Source organism: Excalfactoria chinensis, chromosome 8 (genome assembly GCF_039878825.1).
Source record: "Excalfactoria chinensis isolate bCotChi1 chromosome 8, bCotChi1.hap2, whole genome shotgun sequence".
NCBI lineage: Eukaryota > Metazoa > Chordata > Aves > Galliformes > Phasianidae > Excalfactoria > Excalfactoria chinensis.
In genome coordinates this window covers 26,562,358-26,583,287 of record NC_092832.1, presented here as the reverse complement: position 1 = coordinate 26,583,287, position 20,930 = coordinate 26,562,358, and the positions used below count along the sequence as shown (strand labels likewise).

The following is a 20,930-nucleotide window of genomic DNA, read 5'->3' as shown; positions in this document are numbered from 1 at the left end:
ATTCTGTTTTATATGCACATGCCATACGAAGTACTTAGTCATGGACCATTATTTCCCCACACACAACACTACATCTTCTGTTTGCTCTGGCAGGCAGTTTTGCCTCTGCTTCATGAAAATTGTAAATGAGACATTTTTACAGTGTAAATACTAAAAGGATGAAGCTGACACTGGGAGGGGGATTCATCAAGGCCATGTTAATTACAGGCTTGTCAGCTTTCCTAAGCCATAGCACAAAGCTATTGTAATATTTGTTTTTATTCTTCCATTACTGTGGCAATATGGGTGAAACGGAAGTGGCCATAAACATCAGTTATGACCAACCAAAGCTAAGTAGCATGGTTAATGCATGAATACTGCTGATGCTGCAGTAGGAGTCCTGCATTTTAACTCTGTTGCCTCTTGCTGGCACCTTTGGGATCAGAAGTCAGAGATCCCACAGCTGCTCTGGATGACCTGCTCCAGTGTCTGATCGCTACCTTACCCCCTGTTTCTGGGGATTAAAGCAAAAATGGAATGTATGTCTCTGCCTAGGAGCTGGGGACACGTTGCCAAAACACACACGTAGCATTTAGCCAATGTACTCTACCTCCTGTGAGATGGCCACAGTACAATTCCAGGTCTCTTTGTGTTTAGCAGCTGCATAGCAGGGCCTGGGTTAGAGAAGAGGTGACAGAAACAGAACATCGCGCTGACCAGAACTGCTGAGGCTGCACGGCCATCCTGGTAGGGAGAGCAGGGTGGGGGAAGAAATGCATAAGTATCAGAGACAGCCTTCTAATTCCACCCAAACACTCTTCACTCTCCCTTAAGTTACACAAAATAATTTCTCTGTAAAGTCTGGTAATGAGACCGCACCACAATGAATTTCCAGCCTGGGGCTTCAGTGAGCTGCAGTGGCCTGTATCAAAGATGACATTCACAAGCAGCCAAAGCTGAGGATGGCTCAGACTTGCTTCCATACCTGGTATATTTCGCCTTCAACTGTCCCACAGAATTTGCCATGCAGAGGTGACCCAGGCCCAGCATCTACCTGAGGTTAACGGGCTGCTTGCCTTAGCAGATTTAGCCAACAGCCTCTGAAAGGATCTCTGGGGTTCATATAAAATGAGTGGGTTTCTCCTGACTCCTCAGAAAATGTTCAAAAGGACTCACTGCACTTCACAGCATTATCCTGACATTCATTGTCCAAAGGTCAGTAAAGGTGTTTGACAGTAGAGCTAAATTTCTAAGACTGGAGCCATCGAGTGCATCTCAGTCTCTGTCTGAACCCAACTCATGTCCTGCAGCCACAGGCTGTACTATGTAAGGCACAAACTGCCAGACCCAGACGTAAGGTTTGCACAGTTTGGAAGCACTCATTTCCTCAGTTCCTTCCAAGTTTACCCTGATGAGTGCTGACAGCCTCCTGGATTTAATTTAGGCTCCAGGAACAGAACAGAACTGTCCTCTTGGGCATTACGGATAACATCAAAGGTTGTGCAGGGATAAATTAGTCATACAGAATGACACCACCCTCACACATCAGACCTGCGTGTTCCCATCTTGAACCGTCTTTATCAGGAGTCAGCAGCCCATGGGCTATGGTGCACAGTGCGAGGCAGAAGGCAACTGGACATCTTCAGCCACATCTGACAAGCAGTTACCATAAGAGACTTTAACAACCTCAGGTTTAGAGTTAAACAGAACTCCCCTCTATGCACTTGCTTCCGTTTCTATAGGAGTTGGTTTTATCACACTTATTTTAGAAATGGTCACCATCCTTGCCCACAGACACAATATTTGCAACATGCAGTGTGACTTACGACTCACAGGTCTGAAAAGGTGGTTCCTTTCTGCTGTACTTACCATGCAGTGGATGACACACACGTTTTTGGGGTTCTGCTGTAGCCAGTTGTGCATGTTCTTGCAGACAGCAAAGAGATTGTGCAGGCTGGGCGCCTGGCGTACCGGCCAGCTACATTCAGATACCTACAGGAATTGCACCGTGAGCACAGCCAGCTTCATAAGAGTATTAAGCAGTGCATGTTTTTACAAATGCTTCTGGCCAATAAACACACTTAATTCAGCAACCTAGAGTTACGGACTTGAAACCTACTCCATCACTTCTCATACATAATTCTGATCCCTGACTTTCATGAACTGTGAGGGACAAACAAAAAGGAATTCTCAGTTAAACAGCATGGTACTGATGGATTGCCATTGGCAATACTTTATTAACAATTACATTCCAAGACAGATTATCTTGAGTGGCCTTCCATGGCACTCCAGTCTCACAGCTGCACACTGAAGCCAGTAAAAAGCCTTCAAACAAGTTGTCCCCAGAAACTACAGCCCTGATCTGTGAAGGATACTGAGCATCTGTTACTCTCAGTGCAGCAGAATTTTCAAACCCTGTTTGACAGAAGTTAGATTGATTAAAGGGAAACTTCTGCCTAAAATAAATAAATAAATAAATGTGGTATCTGTGTAAGCACAGTTAATGATATGAGCTAGAAAAATGAATGACTTCTTAGAGCTGAAAACCCACAAACTCTGAAGCATGCCTGGTTACTATTCATCAATGTACCAGCTCTGAGTCATGACACATCTCAAGAACAGTCTCTGCAGTCTCAAACAGCACATCAATAGCCTTCTGCAGACATCCCTGCTTCATCTGGTTTTAATTTAAATGTCTTTATTGGACATCATTTCTAGCTAGAAGAAATTTAAAGGAGAAAAAACCATTTAAGACAAAGGATTGCTTTTCTCTCTCAGCTGACATTTGGATTCTGCTTGAAGAGAACCAGGGCGCAGGAAGCAGATTGTCTGCAAGAATTACGAGGTGATCACAAACATTCATTCCATTCTTCAACAGACCCAAAATACCAATGCCATAATGGGGGTATAGTTGCCCAACAACTATTTTATGCTATCAGGCCAAATTCTCCTCCTGACCCCAAGAACTTGTGCACCACTTCTGGCAGCACGAGATCCACTTGCAGTCAGATCACCAAAACACCAAATACGCATTGCGAGTTGCTGCTGGAATTAATGTGACCAGCGACCTTTCACTGACACTTCTCTGAACAGGCCCCATGACAACACTGTCAGGCATTTGGAAAAGCCATTATCACTTATCACGTAAATAAAACGCCTTTCCCAACAGTCCACAATTATTTATTTACTTTGTCTATAATTACACATCAGCCTGCTGGTTGGCAATTAGGAAATTAAAGGCATGTTATGCAGCATTTCATTTATTTCAAATATAACCTCAGCAACTCCTGCGAAAGGCAACCATGCAGGAAGTAACAGGAGCTCTACTGGAGCTCAGGAAATATGCAGCTAGTGCTTGTTTTATTCCAGCAGTGGGGCTGGAACAGCCAGGAACGTGACCCTGCAGGGACTCCAAAGCGTGGCTTTGTTTAATGCTAGATTTGCATTATATGTTCTCAAACTGCTCATGTTTTCTCTAGCAGATGTGAGCTCTCCTGCTGGGCAGTGAGCTGAGCAAAGCACTGTCAGATTTGAGCTCTGACTGCTTGCATTCCCTCTCCTCTGCACTGGATTGGGCACTCAGGGCTTTGTGCCCCACCTTGAGGCAGATAATGGCCCCACAGGGCATTTACTGTCATCTTCCTCCTGTGCCGTGGCTCATCATGACCCGCTCTGGTCTTAGAGCACAGGAGTTCTAAAGGAGAAAGGAATTAAGAAGCCGTTCACTTCAAAGAACAAGTGTCTGTCTCAAAACTTCAGCTGGTCCAAAACAGAAGATACTCTCCACGTGATTTCACTTTCTTGATGGCCTGTTAGTATCTTGTTCCCCATTAGAGATGAGATTCAAATTCGTTTTTACAATTGTTTTGTGTTTCATCTCATCTCATGCATTTTGCTGTGCACATTCCATCTTCCTGAGCGATACTTGGGGTCTGTATTTCCTAGCTCATCACCTGAAAGTAGAATGTTTTATTGAAACATACATCATTTCCTTAGTGCTTTGTATTGCCTTCACACGCACATAGTCAGCCTTCAAGAGTGACATATGAAGTAGCTGGCAAGTCATAGGAAGGATAGGAGATGAACTAGAGGGGATGGAGGAGTAATGGCCAGGTCAACTAACAAGTGTTTGTTTAATGCTGGGCTGTCAAAAGCAGACGTCTCCTTCCACTGACACTGTTGCACCAAATACAAACAAGACTGAAGATTTATAGCTCTTTTTAATTAGCCTTTCTTGTTCTGCTACACCTCGAGCTAACACGAGGCATGGGACTCACCCCAACAGAGAGCTCAGTCCAGCAGCTGATGCTGCCTTTCTAGTTGGAGTTAATGAAAGACAGAAAAAAGAAAATCATCACTCCCTTGTGGGAGAGGGAATAAATAGGAAGCTTCCTGAAAGATTAGATCTAATCTTGCATTTCAGCAGCATTATTTTGTAAAGATATCCTCTAAAAGCCACTGATGAACCAGAGTCCTGAACTGTTCCCACATGACATCCTGGTTTTAGAGGAGGAAAGTGGGACAGAGAGTGGAGGTGTATTTTTTAAATATAATATGCTATAAAAAAGCCAAAAATGTGCCTTAGATGCAGTTCCCAACCCCAAGCTTTGCGTGCTGAGTCCTCCTGCTTGACTAAACACAACTGGAGGATTCTTCAACATGAAAACAAACTACTACTACTTCTTTTATCGATTACTTCTTTCAAAGCACTTTTGTTACAACCCTTGCAAGGCCATCTTCAAACTCCTGTAAAGCCCTCATTCCCCCTCCGATGATCTCACGTGGTAACCCATAGCTATACTCTGCTCCAGGCACTGTCAGCACTTGGCAATTTGTTAGGAGTCTCAGTTAATGACCCACCACGGCTCAGAGCACACTGAAGTCCTGCACCCCACATCATACACTTGAGTCTGTGCATTAACAAAGTGAACTTCAGAAGGACTAAGTGCACGAGAAACTAAAGGTTATTTCTTTGCTGCATCTTCTGACAGCAATCACAGAACTGTTTTGTGTAGGAAGGTTCCTCTAAAGGCCATCTGGTCTGAGATCCTTGCAATGAACAGGGACATCCACAACTCCTTCAGGTGCTCAGAGCCTCATCTCTTGATCTTGGATGTCTGCAGGGATGGGGATCTACCAGTGCAGGAGCCAAGAGCATGCAGGCTCATCTCAGTGCAATGCCACTCTCACAGACTCCTAACACATCTCATTAATCCCTGAACTTTCCATCTCTTTAATCCGTGCAGCCCTGGGTGTCAGCTAAAACCCAAAAATGACCACAGCAGCTTAAAAACACCTATAATTCCTTTTCCATCTTATTACATTCTGCCACACACAGGAGAGCCAGGATCTTTTGCCACCTTTCGGTTTCCTCCCACTCTTGTTAATCCCTTGGAAGACACTCACCCTGTTGTGAAACTTGGCACTGCGATAGTACTTGGGTGACAAGTTGAAGACTGTGTAGTGGTCAGGGTGTCTGGAATCCAGAAATGTCCGGACATCTTCAATGTGATTCCTGAATCCCAGCTCAACGCCTTCAGCCGGAAAAGACATCACTAGAAATGTAAGAAGAAGCTGAGCTGAGCATGCACCATTTCATGTTTATGAACCTCTGAACCCTGAGATATTACAAGCTTTATATATCTGGTAAGCAGCACTTACCTATGATTCTCGAGGTAATGTATGAAATATCTAGCTCTCCCTTGGTGTAACTAAAAGGAGACAAAGAAGGAGACGGGTATTACTCACATATTTACAGAAGACAGCCCATTACAGCATCCAGGAGAACAGTATTTTCCCACTTACAGTGCAAGGAAGAGAATGATCTTAGATGACAATGACTTGTACTTCATCTTTGTGCTTTAAGTAGAAGCTATAGATAGCTTACTGTAGTCGGTGACCCAGCCTCCCTTTTAAGTGGACCCCCAGTAAAGTCCCTTTTCCCTTTTGTCATTAATTTTCAGTGCCAGTTTTCAAAGAAATCTCTAGCAATTAAACACTTCATACATCAAAGTCTCTGAGGAGTTGCATCCATTACATGTCTTCAATTTACTATAGCCCCATGATCCTCAGAGGACGATGGAGAGCAAAGTACAGGGACCACTGCCAGCAGAGCTGACCAAAGCAAAGTCACCTCAGCCCTTTCTTCAGCTCAAGAAGTGGCTTTAGCAAAGGGAACAGTTACATCAGCATGAGGAGCCTCATACAACACGAGACAACTTTCAGTGACAAACAACTCAAGCAGTGGCTGAGCAGAAGGACCCCACAGGTGTTAATGAGGGAACTAGAGACCGAGTGCCCCACTGCCACTGGGAAGGCATTTTCCAGATTTCTGGATGTTCATTCATTATGAAGCTTAGATATTTACTTTGGTTTTCAGCTCCCTTGAGCCCAAATACCCAATTGTGAGACAGAATTACAGAAGTCATTTGTGATTTTTCCCTTCCCCTTCATTAGGTCAGCTGCTGTGCTAGCTAAGATGGCAGCTCAGACTAGCACACTGCAGCTAGTGACATTACCTGCATTAGCCTGCCTCAGCTGTACCATACCTGGCAACAGATTGCATGACCTTCGAAGACGTATCTTTCAGAGTATCCTTGAGGTTATCCTTCAGATTGCTGAAGAGCCTCCCTGCTCCTCCTTTCACCATATCCAGCAAGCCTCCCCCATAGCTGGACTCCATGTCCGGTGATGAGGCACCTTCAAATACAACAGAACCAAACCCAACATCACTTGTTTGAAACAAATTCTCAGAGCCAACAAACCCATTTCTCTGTTCAGACTGAATGTATTCATGTGCACTGTTACATACTGAGTAGGGCAAAAGAGGTTTTCCTTATTAAAGTCGTGATTGTCCAGAGACTAGAATCATAGAATATCCCAAGCTGGAAGGGACTACCAGGACTACTGAGTATAATTACAGAGGGCACTTCCTTGCTGGCTAGGCACAGAATCCATCAGCGACTCTCAGCACTGCATGTAGGTTAATTGGTGCTGGTACAGGATGGACAAGCACCAGTTGAGCTCCCTCACTTCTCAACACAACTCAAAGCTCTTCAGCATATAGCCAAGACCAAACCAACAACCACCTCCACAGAGACAAGAAAGAGACATTTCAATATCCCACAGCTCTTTTGTGTAACTCATAGCTTCCAATTTCACTGGGGCTGGATTACTGAAGGTTGTCTTATCACCACATGCATAGAGGACACCTATGACCATACACAGAGGAGAAACCATTAGAGCAATCTCAAGTCACTTAAGTGACCAATCTGATTTGTTTGAGTGGAAGATGTCAGACAGAAAAGAAGAAAGTACAGGAATTAAACTCCCTAGCTGACAAATAGACCCTTTATGGACATTCCTAGACTTGCAGCACTAACATAGGAATCAACAAACTGATGGGGAGAAAACAGAGCAGGGCTCATCTCCTTTTCTTTTCAAGCTTTTTTCTCACAGCTTGAAACATCATAAAGTTGCAAAGTCAGTAGGAGACTAACATAGAACAAGAGCCATTTAAATCATTATTTCGATGGACTGTGATGTGGCATTCCTCATCACAAGGTTGCTTTTTGCAGTTATGCCAGAACTACTATTCCAGTCTCTCAACCAAGACTCTATTCATTGCAGCTTCTTCTATTATACCACTGCTGTATTAACAGCACAAATCATTCTTAGAAAAGTAAAGTATAATAAGTTGTAGATGGACTTGAGTTTCTTAGAGTACCTCTAAGAAAGTCCCCATCGATTTACTGTGTAGAATACCAAACCCATTCAAATGCCATTCACTCTTTCAAATATGGAGGGAGATATCAATAAATACGGAACGTATTGGTGAACAGGAGACTCCATGGGTAAAGTGATGTTACTTATTCTGCTGTGTACAGAGGGTGCTTAATGCATGGTAATGTGGTTATGATCAATTTGCACGTGATGCAAACTGGGAATGTTGAAGGCAATATCTTCTTTATTGCACTCATAAAAAGACTGAGAGCATCATGCCCGATTCCAAGCAGTAGCTGCCCTCTCACAGCACAGGAACATTTCCTATCCAAACCAATTCTAAGTATTTACTTTGAGTAAGATTAAAGAATAAAAATAAAAAACAAGTAGCTCATTGGCTTCCAAGTGGGGAGTCAGCGTTTGATCTCTCTTCAAACACTCTGCTTTCACGTTACTGTGTTAGGAGGTTTCAGGGAGAAGGAAAGAAGTGATGCTCAGAAGTGATGCTCTCAGTTCTGCAGGTCCACTTTTAAAAGAAAGGGAGGGAGAAAGATGAGAATTTGGAAGGAGGAAAGCAGGGGCAAAGAGATCTGAGGGCCAGTAGGTACTGGACACACTGTATTCTTGGAAACACTCCAAGAGAGCAACAGAAAGGCTTTGAGAATACGGAAAACCTAGAATCTTTAGGAAGTGAGAATTGCATTCTGTTTCTAAAAGGAAAAATAGCAATTACTTCCAAGTTTACTATACACACTAGAGTGGAACTAAAGAAGGAACGCAAGCTGTGCTATGTCACCAACACAGGACAAGTCATGCTCAGCTATTGTGGAGCTACTGAGGAAGCTTACAACACAGCAGCACTTGGCACAGCACCCTGTGCAGTGATTTGCTTGGGCATCTTTCAGTCACCAGGTCAGAGCAGCACCCTCAGTACTGCCTTTCTGTTAGCAGTTATGACATGGTCTTTGTTACACAGAGAAACAAAACAAATAGGTTCAGGGTTCCTCCCAGTAGGCAGCATTTCCTGCAAAGCACAAAGATGTGCAAAGGAATGATGGGTCCCAGCAGCAGAGCAGAAAGCGTTAATGCATTAGCACACAAATCTGATGGCATATGCAGAAACCCACATGAACAGCCAAAAAATCTGATTAAAAAGGAAAAAAAAAAAAAAAAAAAAAAGCCGCCTGCTCCTGCAGATTTTGCTGAATAGAACATTTCTGTACTAAGTCTCTCTTGAGAATGGGGACCTTCAGAGCTCCCATAGACCCTTCTGAAGGACACCAGAAGTTTCACAGGCAGGAGCTGTGGGACAGGGACACCTGGACAGGCAGAGCTCTGGATTTCAGTGCTGCAAATGAGACAGCAGTTGTCCTTGTCTGCTCCCAGCCCCAAGCCGGGCCACAAGGATACTTGTTGGGTGCAAAGGGAAGAGCTGGCCATCCATTGTAGCCCAGACAGATCTGGAGATCAGCACTATTTGGGCAGGATATGACTTAGTGGCAGCTTTTCCTACCTTTCAGATTGTTAGCACACAGCAGCTCGGTTAACTCCAGCATTGTGTTAGTTGCTGTCTAGAAGCCTTGTTACAGAGAATTACTTTTGATGCATGAGATGCATCTTGCTCCTTATGCAGCAAGAACTCCCTATTAACCCAGTTACAGGACATCCCCCAGCAGGCTCCAGAGACACGCCTCTGACCTGTATTTGTGGCACAGGTTTCACAGGGATGACTTGCTAACTGCAGCCTTTTCATTTCCCAATGAAGGAATGGTTCACATTAGGCTTTTTCTGAAGCACAGCACACCTGAGACACTGCGGTGCATAGGTTGGCTCTCATTGGCTGGTCGGGGAATGGTAGCAGTCATCTCTGCATGATGTGCTTTGGGCCAATGGAGCATTGTGGAAGCAAGGCAACTTCCAGAGAACCACAGAACCATAGAATGAGTTGGACTGGAAGGGCCCTCTCAGTCCCAGCCCCAACCATGGGTAGGGACACCATCAATAGTCCCAAAGCCCCAGGCCTCAGGCACCTCCAGGGATGAGGAACACACGCTGCTCTGGGCAGCAGTGCCAGGGCCTTATCACTCTCATGGGAAAGAATTTCTTCCTAATATCCAACCTGAATCTCCCCTTCTCCCCTTTTCATTTTAAAACATTTCCTCCTTATTCACCTGGCTTTTCCCATTCAGCTGATGAGCTGGAGTTTGACTTTGTTACAGCTGAAGCTCCTTGCTCTGAGCTAATGCCTCCCCCAGGAAGGGACTGTTTACAGTTCGTAATAAACCTCCAGCAGCCACCACTGAAGCACCATCCTGCTGACCTCCCTGCAGAGCTCAAGTACACTGTATAGGAGCATTCTGCCACAGCCCCCTCTCATCAACAGCCACCTGTAGGATTCCACACATCTGGACAGATTGCAGGTGAAGGAGCTGCTGCACAGCACCAGGCTCATGCAGCATGGATGGGAGTTGGAGAGCGCTGATATTTTATTAATGTACTTCAGATCTCTCCTAGTCCTCCAGCTAATTTCAGAGCTTTAGGAAAAGGATGAGCAGTGCAGAACTTCTCCCAGCACAAACAGCCAAAACACCACAGCAGCTGCTGCATCAGGAGAGACTGAACCCCACCAAGAGACTCTCTGCAATCTGTTTGCCCTCTGCACAACAAAACCAGCAACAGGAGTCTATTAGCCACACTACAAAACTAACCTGCATGCAGACAGACAGCTGATGGATGGCACTGCATTGCTCACTTGCCTGTTATGGAAGCCTATCCTGCACATCAGAAATGTTTGGTGGGTTTCCAAGCAGCAGACCCCCAAGCAATCCACATTGCTAAGAACCACAGGTTGTGCCTTCCAGCCCTGCCGGGAATTGAGCCCGACATTTAAGAGGCATTTAAGGCTCTGTCAGTCGGTGCTGATGAAGCAATACTTGGCTTGAGAGCTGGAGGTGAAAGCAAGATGTCTGCAAATGGAGGATCAGGCAGCTAAGTGCTATGTGTTGTAGGTTACTTAGCAAGGGTAAACAAACCCTTTTTTCATGCCAAGGGCAGACAAAATGCAGACATGAAACCACAGGAAAGAAAGCAGGTTCACTTCAGCCTGTCCATGCTATGCAACACAATCTCCAAGGTCACACTCTTGCTTAGGGAGCTACTGCTGATTGTGCTTCCTTTAGAACCACGGAACCATTTGGTTCGAAAAGCCCTCCAGGTTCCAAAAGCCCACCCCAGCCCAGCTATGCCCAATGCCCACATCCCTCAATGCCACCTCCCCACAACTCTGAGGCACCCCTAGGAACAGTGAGCCCTCAGCCCTGGGCAGCCTGTGCCAGTGCTGACCATACTTTGAGAGAAGATGTGCCTCCCAGTATCCAACCTGACTCTCCCCTGGCACAATCCAAACCAGGGACCAAGATTTGTTCCAATCCAAACCACTCCATAATTCCATTATTTCATCTCTCCTTCAAGTCAAAGCAATGGGGACAGCTTTGGGAACATCAGATACTCTTCTGTGCTCTGCTTCCATGGTGCCACAAGAGCCTGACCGCACACTGAGATGAAGCTTGTAGCTGCCTCATATACAGCCTCCTCCCGGTGTTCTGGAAGCACTGAGCCCTCCCCTCAGGGTCAGGGCTGCCTGTCACTCCCCCCAGATGGAGTGGGGCACAGTGGGGAGCCAGAGACACAGTGCAGGCACCCTGAGCGGGGCAGAAAGGGCCCTTGTAAAGGCTCCCATCTGAGAGAGCCTGAGATGCTGTTGTTGTGGCTTCAGCAACAATGCTTAAATTGTTGTGGCTTTTTAAAAATTATTTGTTCTTAAGGAGCACCCAGCAAAACACGACGCTGCTTTGCTCACGTTCATCCCTTAGCAAAGCCTGCCTAGGGCAGGACGTGTTTAACACCAGCATTAGGGGACACCAGCCCAGACTCCCTCGGGTTTAGGAGCTCCTCCGCAGCATCACACTGCCCTATCCCCACATTCAGCACAGGGACTGAAATCAATGCACAGGCATCACTGGAAGAGTCCATGCTCCCATTTCAAGGGGGAAGCATCAAGTTACTACTTGAGGATGTCCAGGCAGGCGGCTCCTTTGCATCTAGTGGCAATCAATAGCATTCAGGACTGAGTGCTTCACTTGCCAGCTGTGTTTTTGAAGAGCACAGCCCCAGAGCCTTCAGCCACCTTCCCCACTCCCCCTAGCACATAATCCAGCTCACATTAGATTCCCTCCCACAGTGAGCACAGGTATCTCAAAACTCAAGTGTTTGTCTGCAAAACCAATAGCAACACCCCCGCCACAAGTGTACAAGCACAGCAGCCAAAGCTGGGAGAGGATGGGCTGTGGGACTGATGCATCTTAATAATTGATTCGAGTGAGGGAAGATTTGTTTGTGGCTGTTCTCATTATTCATTTCTTCACTTACTGCAGCTTTCCTGCAGTCCTCTGGCACTGCACCCATGTGGACTTTCAGCCCAGAGATGTCCATGGCCAGGGAGGTGTCCCCACAGCAGGGATGGGGGTGGGTGGGCTCTAAGGGCCCTTCCAACCCAACCACACTGTCAGTCTATGAACCGCAAGGCTGCTAACAGAGATGCTTTGTACAGTTCCAGGTTTGGGCTTCATTACAAGGGATCACTGGCATGGGGACATTGCAGTGCATTTCTGCTGACGCTGGGCAAAACGTCTGCTGTTGCCTCCCTCTCAGGGTTGCAAAGAAAAGCTGCATTCCTCCTCCCACGAGCACTATATCCCTCTGTGCTCAGTTTGCTGTGCGTAGGCCAGGACAGGGCCATCAGCCACAGTAGTGAAGCTCTCAGAGCCTGGGGCAGCCTGGAACAGGGAGGGAGCCCAGGAGCCCCTTCTGAGTCCTGGATACAGTTCTGGAGGTAACAGAGTAGGAGCACAAAGCTTGCTGTTTTAAGGTTCGTTGGAGATTGCCTAAATGCAAACTTCACAGAGATTTAAGAATTAAGTTATTTCTGCTATTGCTTGAAAAATTAACTAATACTGCTCATACTGTGTACAAAGCAATATGTAAGATTACAATGAAGAGAGGAAACTGTTTTGTCAGTTAAAAGTAATATTGGGAGGGGAAAGAATATCCCCTCCTCAGGACTTTTTTTTCCCCATTTGTTATATGGTTTCCTTTATTTATGAAAGTAATACTACGGTGACAAAATGCATTTGAGGCTGGAGCACTGAATATTCAGCACAACTGTGAAATTGCTCTTCAAATTGACATTCTCCCTCTGCCAAAAAAGAAAAAAAAAAAAAAAGGAAAAAAAGGATAAAAAAAAGCTACTGCCAACACCAAACCATTCAAGTGTCCCAAACACAACCAAACAAAGGCACCATTAAGCGGAGCCTCCTTGTTTGAAAACGCAGGCAGAAAAGAAGACAAGACAACATTGTCAGCGCCGGCCTTTGTCCCCATGCCAGTGACATGGAGACGTCTCTCTCCTGACTCAGTGAAAAGCAATCACCAATGTGCAAGAGGTCGGGTCTGCAGGTGTGAAGCAGAGGAAGAAACCTCGACTGGTACACTTGCAATTGATGTAAACCATTTTCTTTTGCAGTTAGGCTGCCTGAGGTAGTTTGCAGCATGAGTCGGGCTATCCCAAAGCCATCTCGTAGATCAGGGAGTTTGTAAACATCCCAGAGTGGCACAGAAAGGCTTGGCTCATTTTGTAACAGGTTTCATCTCCCTGTGTTTCTTTGAGCCCCCTCCTCCTCTTCCAGCACACAGCAAGCTGCTAAGCAAGCATGATTGAATGCCACAGCAAAAGCCAAAATCGATTGAATCTCCACTGCTGAGATTCTTCTGAGCACTTTCAGAAATTAACAGGTTAAAATGACAAAGTGAGAACCACACAGATGCTCTTCTTGGGATTCTGGTTTTGAACGTGCAATGTTCTGTGTCCTGCCAGTTCCAGCACAACTCTCCCTTCATCTCTCCTCCATCCCTGAACCCTGAAGCTTTTGGGAAGTGTGAGCTGCAGTGCATGGGTGAACCCAGGCACTGAGACCCTGCTACTGTACAGCATCCAGCACATGTGGCGGGGCTGTGAAAAGCACTGCATCAGGTGCTAAGAGCTCAGCAGCTAGAGGGACACATTGAAGTCACACATAGTGTTAGTGCCTCACATAACTTAAATGTAAGATGCCTAGAGCATCTCCCACATGAGGAAAGGCTGAGTAACCTGGGTCTGTTCAGCCTGAGGAGGAGAAGACTGAGAGGGGATCTGATAAATGTTTATAAATTTCTGAAGGGAGGTGGGAGGCAAATGGATGAGGCCAGGCTCTTCTCAGTGGTGCGTAGCGATGGGACAAGGAGTAATGGCATAAAACACAGAGGATTTTCCATACTAACATGTGGAAGATCTTCTTTGCAGTAAGGCTGACAGCACTGGAACAGGTTGCTCACAGAGGTGGAGTCTCCTACTATGGAGATATTCAAGACCTGTCTGGACACCCACCTGTGCAACCAGCTTTAGGGAACAGCTCTAGCAGAGGCTTGGACTCAATGATCTGCTGAGGCCCCTTCCAATCCCTTCTTTGATTCTGGTTGGGGTTCTGGGCAGCCCGGTTTGGTGGGGGGAAGCTCCTGATTCCATTGAGCTGAATCCAACCCTGACAGCGAGGCACAAATGCGGGCAGAAATTTCCACTTACAGTGCCCGAGCACACCGGTACCCTAAAAAAACCCAAAATCCAACATGGGGCTGTTTTCTCAGCTGACATGAGTTTGTGTCATTGCAGCCCCAGCAGGAGTAGCCACACAAATTAAACCAACACATAATTTGCCCCAGAGCTGTCAGCACTTTGCCTTAAGCACTTTTCCTCTCCAGTCAGACTTCCATAATCCCCAAGGCATGTCCCAGTCATTGTGGTAACAGGCAGAAGCTGCTCTACCATACACAAAACCATTGTCTACAAACAGAGGGAAAAATAACACAACAGAATTCCTGGGAAGTGCAGGATGCGGGGTGGGAAGGATGCACAGAAAGAGCTCTGGTTGGGCCAGGATGCCCCGAAGACTTCACTGCTGGGTGCAGAGACTCCATTGCCCTGCCACCCCCATCACACATCACTGCCACCTTCATCACACCTCACCAAGCCCTCCTTCCCCCCAGGGTCCTACGTGTAAAACTGGAAAACTCTCTGCTGCTGCCCATCAGGTGAAGTTAGACCTTGTCACCACCAGTGTAAGAATCTCAAATATTTCCTTTGAATATATTCTCTATTTATTAAAGAAAAATGTTGTGGCTTTTTTTTGGCCAAAACCACAGCCACTTTATTGCCCTGTCTTTCCCTTATACTGCCACCTAATCTCCCCCCAGAATGACACATCTTCACACAGCACTGGAGATAAATTGCCCCACAGTTCAACTACTAAGTGACCAGAAGCCAAAAGCACACGTGAGGGATGGATACGGCTCTTGAAGCTTTTACAATTTCACCCCTGGCAAAGAAAAACGTCTTTGCTATGGGCTGATAATTTGTCACTTATCAGCAACCAGTGTTTAAATGAACAAGGTAGATACCAGCTGGGAATTCACATTTGAAACAGAGCATCACATTAGGTACTTGAACTTCACGTGAAGACTTAGACACTCTCCAAAAATATGTACTTATATGCACAACATACGAATTTACTACAATTACCAAAAAACCTCTCTAAACTCAACTCAAAGGCCACAGAACCAGGCCTGTGGCTCCCTGCTGCCCAGAGCATGGCTGTAAGATTTGGGCAGACTGAGAGGCACTGCTGTGAATATCCAGAGCACCAAGCGCATGAAGCAGAGCCCTTAACCATGGCCTTCCCAGTCCCATGTATTTAAGAGCAGAGCATCCCAGAAGCAGGCTGGGGGAGTTAGTACAATTAACACTCTGGGATATCTTTGTATTTGCAGCTAAACTGTTGGAATGGGTGAATATTGCACGGAAGCCGTAAATAAAGGTATTGTCTGGTTATCCACAAACACCTCTTTTTGGCTCAGCAGGGAGCGGCATGGCTTGAAGAAGCAGAACAGAGCGACTGCAGCAGCAACACTGAAATAACACCGCGAGCTGACACCAGACAAAAGCTGTGACTTGACGCGAGCCCACGCCTGGCTGGGGGTAAGTGGTTCTGAAAGTTCTAGGAAACTCATTCAGATAATTGCCTTAATGACAGAGGTTAAACCGACTGCAATATCTAACCAATGCAGCAGATATGCCACTGTATAGATCCAAACAACTGTAACACGGCAGCCTGCTGCAAGTAAGAATCTACTGACAAACATTAATATTACAAGCTACTATAGCAAAGGTATCATAGCAGCAAATTAAAATGCAGTTCTAAAGTCCAGGAGTGGGAAAAAAGAAAAAAGAAAAAAAAAAAAGAGTTAAAAAAAAGAAACAAAAAACAAAGACAGCCTGAAGATCTCTAGAAAGCACATTTACATGGCAATGAGGAAGAGGAAAACATTGCTCTCGTTGTATCAGAGAAAACGTGAAAAGAATACAAGGTATGGCTCTCCTCACCCACATCCAGACATGGGTCAGGAGGATTTATTTCCCACTGGGGGAGGTTACCATGTTAAAACAAAGGCAGTGAATGGAATGCTTCTGAGTGCCCCAGGCCCACGCCTTTCTTTCATGGAGCAGTGCAGGTACCTCTGCGACATGACTCCATCATGACGGATGGACAATGGGTCAGTCCCCCACAGTGGGACAAGGCATATCCTGCCCAGGTTTGGCCTTTGGAAGCCCCCTGCATGGGCACCTCTGAGCAACCAGAAGCAGAGCTGCTCCTTCCAGCAGCTCATTGAGAAGCTATTGGATGAGAATTCCCGAAGGCTGGTGACCAAGGCAAATTTGGACCTGTGATACAGAGCTGAAGAGCTCTCTATCCCATTACCAGTCCTGAAGACCATCTGGTCCCCCGCTCCCTGATTAAATAAAAACGCTGCATGCACTGCATCCTCCAGCACAATTATCGCACCTTGGTTGGATGATGCTTTTTGGGTGAGGGAAAGAAAACCAATGATTCTGGGAAATAGGTCAGTTGGTCGCACGCGGGGAAAGGACCCCAACACCCTTCATCCGTTCTACATTCCAAATAACCATTTCCTCCAACGAGGGTGAAAGCAAGAAGACCCCAAGAGCTGATTTCACAGAGCACCCCGAGCTGGAAGGGCTGTGCAACACCCGCCTCGCCCTCCACCCACCCCGACCACCCCGCCACCCCCGCAGCCCGGCGGGGCCGGGACAAAGCGCTGCCATTGTCCGCGCTGCCATTGTCCCCACGCGCGGCCCTTACCGGAGCTGTCCATGGTGCTGCCGTCGGCGCGGTGCTGCTGCTGCTGCCGCGCGGGGCTCCGGCCGCCCGCACCCACCGCGCCGGGCCCACCGCCGCCTCCCTCAGCGCCGCTCTCCACCAGCTGCAAAGATTCATAGCCGTCACCTCCGGGTTTCTTGCGGTAGCCGCCTAGCAGGCTCATAGGGGCGAGGCGGGCGGGCAGCCTGCCGTGCCGCCGCGGGCAGGACGGAAGATGAGCGCTCCGGCCGCCCCGAGGGGAGGAACGGGGCGGAACGGGGCGGCCGCTGAGCTCTGCCCGCCCCCGCGGGCCCGGAAGCAATCGAAGGGCCGAGGCCGCGATCCGAGATCCCGTGGAAAGAAAGATCTTAACGGAAAATGGTGCATTCGTACATCCTGCGCCCGGCAGCACTGCCCGCTCCCAGCGCGACCCCTAAGCTCAGAGGAGGAGGGTGTAGCAGATGGCGGGAGGTTCTTGAGACAGAATCACCGGATGGGTAAGAAAGGACCTCAAACCCATCCAGTCCCAGCTCCTGTCATGGACAGCTCCCGTAGCCCCATGCGTGGCCTTGGGCACCTCCAGGGATGGGGGCCCACAGCTCTCCAGGCAGCAGTGTCAGGGCCTCACTACCATCGTGGCAAAACATTTCCTCCTAACAGATAACCTACCTCTCCCCTCTTACAGTTTAAAGCTATTCAGAGAAACACAGGGGTACAAAGGGACTTCTGGATATCTCCCAGTCCAATTCTGCCCGGGCATCTGTGCTAGAGCCCTGCCACCTCAGAGTAAATTAGTTTCTCCCCAGCGTTCGGGTGGAACCTCATATGTTCCAACTTGTGCCCCTTGTCCTGTCTCAGCACCACTGAACAGATCCCATCCCCACCCACTTGACTCCCACCATTAGATATTGATCAGTACTGATCAGATACCCTTCAGCCTTCTCCTCCCTAGGCGAACAGCCACAGAGCTCTTGGTCTGTCTCCCTCAGGAGGGGCTCCAGGCCCCCACCATGTCTGCATTCTCCACTGTGCTCTCCCAGCAGTTCCCTGTCTGCCCTGAACTGGGCATCCCTGCTCTGGGCACAGTACTCCATCTGTGCCCTACCCAGGGCAGAGTAGAGGAGGAGGATCACCTTTCTTGACCTGCTGGCCACACTCTGGACAGTGCACCCCTAATCCCATTGGCCTTCTTGGCCACTAGGGCACACTGCTGCCTCGTGGCCAACCACTTACATGGGAAGTCAACCAGATCCTTCTCTGCAGGGTTCCTTGCCAGCACACTAGCCCCTAACCTGTAATACTCCCTTTCATCCTGTCACTCACAGACACCTCAGAATCCTGCTGGTGTAGCTGAGTGCCGCACCAGTTATCTTGTTAGCACTCCAGTATTCTTGTAGCTGTTCACACGTGCACAGACTTCAGACCAACACAAAGCACATCCCCCAGCATGTGATGAGGCATGCCTAGCTCTGCACACCTGGTATCATCTTTCCCTCTCAAGAGACAGAAAATAAAATAAAATAAAATAAAATAAAGGGGGAAAAAAGTTGGTGCATCCATACACAACAGCTGTGCCCTCAGTCTTTTACAGAGAAGGCACAAAACACTGTACTTTAAAAAGTAGCCTGGGCTCACTTTGAAAGCAATAACCAGAACTTGAGATATTTCTGACACTTGGGTTAAACTCTCCTCTCCCCCACTGCAGGGCAGTGGGCATCTGGTGCAGCCATACCTCATTGCATGTTTTTGTTTATGTAACTCCAGCAGTTTTACATTGTGCTGCAAACAAGGTACATCTGTGACCCAGAATTTTTTCAGTAAATAGACCCAAGCAGATTTATAAACAAACAAACTCAAATGAGTTAACCTGACATAAGTGGCTCACAGTAGCAGTTTGAGGTTGCTGCCCCCTCCTTACTGGGCTGTTAATACATTGCTGTCTATGTGTAGGTAGCAATGCTCACCAATAGGAATGTGCTCCCTTCCCTCACATCACCCATTTGCCACACCTAAGTCAAGAAAATACAGAGTGACTTCCAGAAGCACGAATAAAGAAAGAAAAACAAAATCAAAAAGACACGAGGAAACACCTGCTTAGAATAATTCAACATCCCCCAAGGTTTATTGAGTCATGGCTGATGATGCTACCAGATAATCCAGGTGTTTTTGTCATGTGTGTGTGGTGAGGCTGGCAGGCGCCGTCCACACTAGGGAGCTAAAGGCCAGGGAGGGAAGAGCTCCTTCCCCACTGCTGACCTCCCAGGGTCACTTGGTAGCCCAGCCCCCAACCCTGTGCTGCCAGCTGGGCTGCAGCTCTCCTGGGCAAAAGTCAGTGTCAGCAGCTGTAATCAAGCACCAAATATCTGGAGGTGCAACTTCATTTTCTTCCAGCTCTTCCCTAACAAGCTGAGCAGTTAAGGTGAAATATTAAACTCTTAATTCCCCATGAACACATAGCAGCATTGTAAGAACTACAACTAGAGCTTGAAAATTAATTTACCATCCAGGGCGATACCGCTAAAACTCAATGAGCTGAACATTTGTTCAAAGGCATTCCACTGTGAACCATGAACCCTCACAGCACAGAGTGTTTCTGCAGGAGGCCCAGAGCCAGGTGTGACTGCACAGATGAGGGCACACAGCACCAGCAGGGCTGTGCTGAGGCTGCTCTCATGGGCTGAAAAATGCACGTATTGTTAAGGAACACAAAGCTCGCTCAAGCAGCTTAACTCCTCATCCCTCACATGTTGGGCCTGGGAGCAACAGTCGCTGTACTCCAGAAAGAAAAGTCAAGCAGAACTTCTTTGCTTGTTTCTTAAATTCAAATCTAGAAGTTTCCTTTAATCTTACCCCCCAAAAAGACCACGCTGTCACTGACTGTAAATAAACATACAGAGCTTGGACTTCATAATTCCACTTCCAAAAAGCCCTTCAGCCCCAGGGACAGGACTTCCCTCTTCCCCTTCACTCTCACCCCACTCCTTGCAATGGGACCCTGGCACATCACTACATGCTCCAGACAATTAACATTTTGCCCTTCCCTGTCTTCAAAGCACTCAAATCCCAATCAAACCACCTCAATTCACAGAGCTCCTGATTTAGGTTCCCTTCAAGAGCTCTTTAATGAGCATTCTACAAAATGGGCTTTCTGGAGAACAAGAGAGGGGAAAAAAGCTCTTGAAGCCACTCTCTGGAGAACCCTTCAGCACCAAATCCTGCACCCCATGGAGAGCTGGAGCAAAAACATTTGGTTTGCTACAGATCTACCAGAACCACCTATGGCAGCATCACATTGACCCACAGAAGATCTGACTACTGAACCGAACTCCAAAACAACCCTTCCCCAGCCTCTACGCTGCCTGCTCACACCAGCTCAGCCCCAATGGGCAGCAAAGAACCTGCTCCGTGGGCATTTGCTTTGACCTGAGCTCCTACTGCACTCCTTCAGCAGAGCATCACTGCACCCTTCTGTCCAACCTTTCCTCCTGGACACAGCCTGTAAGAAACTTACTCTAAGCCACTGTGCTGAGGGGAAAAGCTCCCTCACCAGCCCTACCCCAGGGAGGACTCCAATGCACTCAAGCCCTCTCCAGCTGCCAACATCTTAAATAAGAGCATCTCGTTAACTCTAGTTAAGCACATCTTACTGAACTGATTAAAGCCAGCAAGCCCCCATCTGGGTTAGTTCTACCTCTCTTCCCATCAGCAAGCAGCACTGATCAACCAGGAGAAATAATTACACCTCAGAGAAGAGTTGTAGGTCATTATGAGTCTATGTTGCTTCTTGGCCTGAGAACCACAATGCTTCATCCTACCTTCCTACCTCCCCACTGATGTGGCAATTATCAGATCATTTTTTACCTCTGCAAGGGGCAGCAAGTGAATGTTCTTGCATACAGCCAAAGGGTTTTCCTTGCTCCCTAA

At 47.2% G+C, this 20,930-nt stretch overlaps 1 protein-coding gene across 3 annotated transcripts in view; it reads right to left on the bottom strand.

Moving 5' to 3' along the window:
* DNAJC6 (DnaJ heat shock protein family (Hsp40) member C6) overlaps positions 1-20,930 on the bottom strand; it is a 38,192-nt gene that overhangs the window by 13,542 nt on the left and 3,720 nt on the right. Inside the window, exons 2-7 of one of the 3 annotated variants that reach the window (XM_072342938.1) lie at positions 17,010-17,130; positions 6,528-6,678; positions 5,641-5,690; positions 5,386-5,534; positions 1,849-1,971; positions 590-723 (exon numbers count right to left, since the gene is read on the bottom strand). In XM_072342938.1, coding sequence (XP_072199039.1) covers positions 590-723; positions 1,849-1,971; positions 5,386-5,534; positions 5,641-5,690; positions 6,528-6,678; positions 17,010-17,022 — 620 coding nt within the window. In that variant the 5' untranslated portion in view covers positions 17,023-17,130. Of the gene's footprint in view, positions 1-589; positions 724-1,848; positions 1,972-5,385; positions 5,535-5,640; positions 5,691-6,527; positions 6,679-17,009; positions 17,191-20,930 lie in introns of those variants that run through there. The other 2 variants (XM_072342936.1, XM_072342937.1) reach the window with 2 other exon arrangements.